Source organism: Cajanus cajan, chromosome 5, assembly GCF_000230855.2.
Source record: "Cajanus cajan strain Asha chromosome 5, NIPB_CcT2T_4, whole genome shotgun sequence".
NCBI lineage: Eukaryota > Viridiplantae > Streptophyta > Magnoliopsida > Fabales > Fabaceae > Cajanus > Cajanus cajan.
Window position 1 is genome coordinate 3,993,575 of NC_138521.1, and position 5,719 is coordinate 3,999,293.

General features: G+C 30.5%; 1 protein-coding gene across 1 annotated transcript; it reads left to right on the forward strand.

Moving 5' to 3' along the window:
* Positions 1–1,356: 1,356 nt before the first annotated feature.
* Positions 1,357–4,122, forward strand: LOC109808778 (FBD-associated F-box protein At3g52670). The gene is made up of 4 exons (XM_020371915.3): positions 1,357–1,479; positions 1,973–3,264; positions 3,346–3,534; positions 3,754–4,122. Exons 2-4 carry the CDS (start codon positions 2,002–2,004, stop codon positions 3,955–3,957), a joined length of 1,656 nt encoding a protein of 551 aa, XP_020227504.1. The 5' UTR covers positions 1,357–1,479; positions 1,973–2,001; the 3' UTR covers positions 3,958–4,122.
* Positions 4,123–5,719: the final 1,597 nt, after the last annotated feature.

Genomic DNA, 5,719 nt, shown 5'->3' on the forward strand with positions numbered 1-5,719 from the left:
TTTAATCTTAAATAAGTTGCAAAAAATTATAAAGTGATATTCCTTTTATCTTATTAATTATTATATTTTTTAATAAAATTAATTAAGAATATTGGTTTAATTGCATTTTTTATCCCTCAAGTATTACAATTGTGCAGTTTTGTGATTTCCAAGATTTTAATTGCATAATTTTAGTCCTTAAAGAATTGCAATTGCGCGATTTTGGTCCTTCAATTTTTAATTGAACAATTTTAGACCCTCAAATATCATAATAGTATGATTTTTGTTTCTCCCATTAAAAATTAATAATTTTCATATATATATATATATATATAATGTTTTAAAATTAAATAATTATTTATTTATTCAAATTAACGTATATTATAATTTTCGATATTATATCAATAATATTATTAATATATTTATAGATAAACTAATAATTTGATAAATATAACTTGTTATATATTAATATACTTTTACAAAAATATAAGTATATTAATTAGAAATATATATTTGATCTTATATACTAATAAAAAGGGTAAAAATATTATTGATATTAATTTATCAGTAATATTAAAATACTAATAATATATAAATTTTATTTATTTAGTAATAATAAATATATATCATTTGATACATTAAAAAAAGTAATATACGTTAATTTAAATAAACAAACAATTATATAGTTTTAAAACATTATATATATATATATTAAAATTTTAAAATTATTAAATTTTTAATGAGAAAGACTAAAATTCCACAATTATGATATTTGAGAGATTAAAATTGTTCAATTAAAAATTGTGAGACTAAAATTACACAATTATAATCTTTTAAGGACTGAAATTACTCAATTAAAACCTTAGAGATCAAAATTGCATAATTATAATATCAAAAACACAATTAAGTAAAAAATATTTTATTCACAGTTCTGGAACGGGCCGTTCTGAAATTAAACAGACCGTTCTGATTAGAGAACGGCCCGTTCTGCTTCACTAGTGGTGTTTTAATTTTGCAACCAGAACGTCCCGTTCTGGTTTCAGAACGGGCCGTTCCGGGTCCAGGTGTATTAAAAAGAATTTTCTCATCCACGTGTATGCCACGTATGCATCTACGTGGCATCCACGTGGCCAAAAGTTAACTCCGTTTAAATAATTTGGACGGAAGTCCCATATTGAAACTAATTAATTAATTTGGGACCAATTTAAGACCAAAAATTAATGAAGGACTAAATTGAAACAAAAAAAAATTATAAAGGACTAAAATAGAGTTTTAACATATATATATATATATATATATATATATATATATATATATATATATATATATATATATATATATATATATATATATATATATATATATAATGCATGTTATGTTCACTAGTAAACAAAGGGATTTCATGAACGATTGCTAGCAATCACTTTATTTGTTGATAGGAGAAGGGATCGGGTGCGTGATTTCCACGGTGGTTGATGAACCTCTTACCTTATCTCTCAGGCAATACTCTTTCTCTCTAAACCTTCAAATTTCGCAACTTTCGCCTCTTTCTTATCTAATGTTGTTTATTTGCCTAACATCATCATCGTCTGGAGATTCCCATGTTTTCTCATTCTGTTTCTTGATGTGTTCTTGTCTGAGGTAGAAAGTATAGGTTAAACTCAAAGTTCAAATTTTTCGATTACTTAGGCGTCAAATTTATGAGCTTTGTATGAAAAGCAAATCCCTGAAAAATTTTAAGCCCTCAATTTTAAGGGATACCAAATTGGTATAAAAGGGTTGGTTTTGTGAGGTGTATATAGCTAAGTTGGGAAATCATTGATAGAATTTAGTTCTTAATCCCTTTTCCCCTCTCCATATAATGGTATCTATATTTTCCCTTAACCATTGCCCTATGTAAACCATTTTGATGCACCTGTAGGAGTAGTTCTTGTGTTATATTTGCATATGATTTAACATGGTCTCTCTGGGTTCCTTTTTTCTGCTATTCTAGTTGCTTTTAGGCATTTTTGTAGTTAGAAAATGGAGCATGACCTAATATCGAATCTGCCGAAGACAATCCTTCATGACATTCTGTCAAGGCTGCCTGAGAAAGATGCTGCTAGGACAAGTGTTCTGTCCAAGGTGTGGGCGGAAACGTGGTTTACGTTTCCCATCTTGTCTTTTTCTGATACTAAAATCATAGGGACATTTCCGCAGCCACAGGGTGATTTTCTGAGGAAACGGAGAAACTTCGTTGATCATGTGAAGAGAACATTGCTAAGGTTCTGTGACCAGGACTTAGCAATCAAAGAATTTAAGCTCATTATCAACTGTTTTGACCTTCAGTATATGTCCCGGGATGTTGATTGTTGGATGAAGTTGGCTAGTGAAAGCGGTGTTGGGGTACTAGAACTTTGTCTGCCTGATGGCCCTGAGCAAGATGAGGAAGGTCAGGACCGGTGCTATATCTTGCCAACAGGTATCATCGAAGCCAAATCGCTTTATAAGTTAGTGTTGATGGGGGGAATCAGAGTTGATCAAGCATTCCTGAATCATTCAGTCAAGTTTTTCTCATTAAGAGTGTTGTCATTGTGGCTCGTCCTATTGGGAGATGAACAGGCGATTGAACATCTCATTTCTTGTTGTCCTTTGATTGAACATATAACTTTGAAGTGCTGTTCTGTATTGCACCAAGGTGGCGCAGGAGGTCTAGTTGGGTCCCAGACCTCAAGGATGCATTCTATACGCATGCTTGGTCTGCCAAAGCTTAAGGAAGTTGATATTCAAGGAATTCAGGAGGTTATCATTGATGCTCCAAGTCTAGAGTATTTCTGTTTTTGTCCTGGTGGTGATTTGAATGCACCTTTTAAGATGGACATTGACAAGTGTAGAAATTTGAGAGGGTTACACTTATGGTCATTGAAGAGCACTACTATCACAGACAAGTGGTTTCTTGATCTATTTCCTAAATTTCCTTTCCTTGAGAGTTTGAAATTCGTCAATTGCACAATGTCCGAGACAATTAATATTTCAAGTGCTAAATTGAAGCTCTTGGAGTTATCTAATTGCTCCAACTTGAAGGAGGTCAACATTGATGCTCCAAATTTAGTGTCATGTGGATATTGTGGTGATGGTGCTTCAAAACCTGTTATATCTTTTCTGAAAAGTTCTAGTCAATTGGAAGTCAATGTTCTGATCCACATTGATTTTATGGATCTTGGTAACTTGAGGGAATTCATCCAAAACTTCAAACCTCAAAATGTTTTGGCGTCACTATCCCTGTTTATCCACCAGCCAATTGTAGTAAGTATAAATTAGTTGTTTGAATGGTTCATTCCATTTCCATATTCACTTATTTTTTAATATGTACCCTGGATTGTGTAGGACGAATTGAACTTAGATGTCTTGCAAGTTTTGTCCACTCCACCAAGCATCAAACATTTGGACCTCCGTGCTGTTCCAAAAAATAAAACTTTGTATCTGCCTCTTGTCAATAGTTTGCTTTCAAGTTGCTGTCCTGCAACTATTTCGTTGAGCTTGCATTCTTTTTTCTGCAGCAGAGCATTCATTGAGGTATGTCTTTTTCTCCAAGATTTTTTTCATTTTAAACCATGCTTCCAAAAGTGAGTGTGAGACTCAAACTAAATTGTGGATATCTTGTCCTACCTGATAAAAGAAGAAAAGTTTGTCTTGCCATGTTTACATTTTATATCAGACATGTTGCATTATTTATGCATAAAAGGTTTTTATGAATATATTTCTAATTCTATTTGTTAATCGTCTTAAACACAGTTTTTCTATGAAACACTTATGAGAAGAAAAGAAGAGGAGTGCTTTTGCAGTTCTGGTCATACAAAGTGTTGGTGGCATGACTTGAAGGATGTCAAAGTCTCAACCTCTACAAAAACCAATGAGAATGTTGATTTCAAGACCATGTTAGATGCATTGCCAACTTTTTCACCTCAGGAAAATATTAGCTTTAGGTTGGAATTGTAAGATTGTTATCAACTGATAGACTGCTTATGTAGAAGTTTGTTGATACAAAATAATATGAACATCCTTCTTGTTCTATTTCTGACTTTAGCCAAAGCTCTTGTATGCAAGCCAAGAAACTGGGTGAAATATAAATAGGTTCCCCTATTGGGTTTCCATCTGTCATAAGTGAAATGAGTGTTCTTGAATGAAAAATAGGGAAGAACAGGTCAGAAAACTGTTGAGAAAGAAAAAAATAATCACCCCTTGACATTAATTTGGGTGAAAGGCACTTGTACAGTAGTAATGCAAAGTTACTGCTTAATGTTGCAATTCATTGACTTTTATAAAAAAAATAATTTAAAAATTATATATACATAATTTGTGATTAATTAATAGTGTAGTTATTAAACTGATTTACTATATACTGAACTATCGCTGTTACGATAGACACCTATGCAGCACTTGCATCTTTTCATAGACCAATTTGGAAAATTAAATACAATAACGCATCTGTTCATCATACTTTTTTAAATTGTTAATTCCACAATAAGTTCAAATATATTAAACATGATGGTGGAGTTCAAGTGTGAATTAGAGTTCTACTATGCATCGATAAAATGTTCTCTAGTGTTTACATCCAGCAGAATTTGGTTTTGATTGGGCATGTGGTTTCATTCGAGTTTGAGTACACATCTTAAATGCCATTTTCTATATGAATCAAGTCAATCTTCATTTTTAATATTGATCCTGATAGTTTGAAGTATTATTTTGAGATTATTTCGTCAGGTTTTCCATCACAAACTTAAGTCTATAATGATGAACAATGTTGGGGGGTTTAGAAGCATTTACTAACCACATTCATGGGTGCTTCACGTTAGAAGCATTCTTTTCCCATTACCAATGGTTTTTGACCCAATGTAACAGCAAATTTTCTTTGAGAATGAAATCATCATATACCAAAAATAACATAGGTTCATTATAATTTTTTTTCTCTAAAAGTAACATAGGTTAATTTAAATAGATTATAAATCCTACATCTGCATATAGGCAGAAAAAATACTAGGAATAAGCAAATAACGAAGAGGTTGTGGTTATAAAATTAACCAGGTTTAAGAGTTTGAAATTAAACCCTAAACTAGAATATATATATATATATATATATATATATATATATATATAATAAAAACAAGAATAATAAATAAAAAAAATTGAAACAACTCTAATATAATATACATCAAAATGTATCTCTTGTATAAAATAAAAAAAAAATAAAAAAAATAAAAAAACATTAAAATGTATCTAACTCATTTAAGTAGTGTATATAAGTTGTTGGAAACTCTTAGAACCGAGAAAACAAAATCTACGTAATCAAACGACTCAGAAGTTCAACGTTCTTTATTTTATTTTGTTTTGTTTCTTTAAATTTTCAGTCGTACCTAGAAAATTAAAAGTCCATCAACTATACGCAGTATTCAGTCCAAAAATTAATAAACAGTTGACGCTTGACACGTATACTTAGAGGAAGTATTTTATTTTGTGCTCTCAAGATTCATTTGGTTCAAGTGATTAAAAAGAATGGTTTATAAAACTAGGAGTGTGCATGATTTGATTTTTTAAAAAAACTGCACCGAATTATACTATACTATTTTAATAAAATGAACTGGTTTATAAATTACGTGAATTATTTTAACAAATTATTTTAAAATTGAACTACTTTAATAAACAAGTTTATAATCACTATAAAACCATAATTTTTAACTGTTTGATATATAAAAAGAAAAGG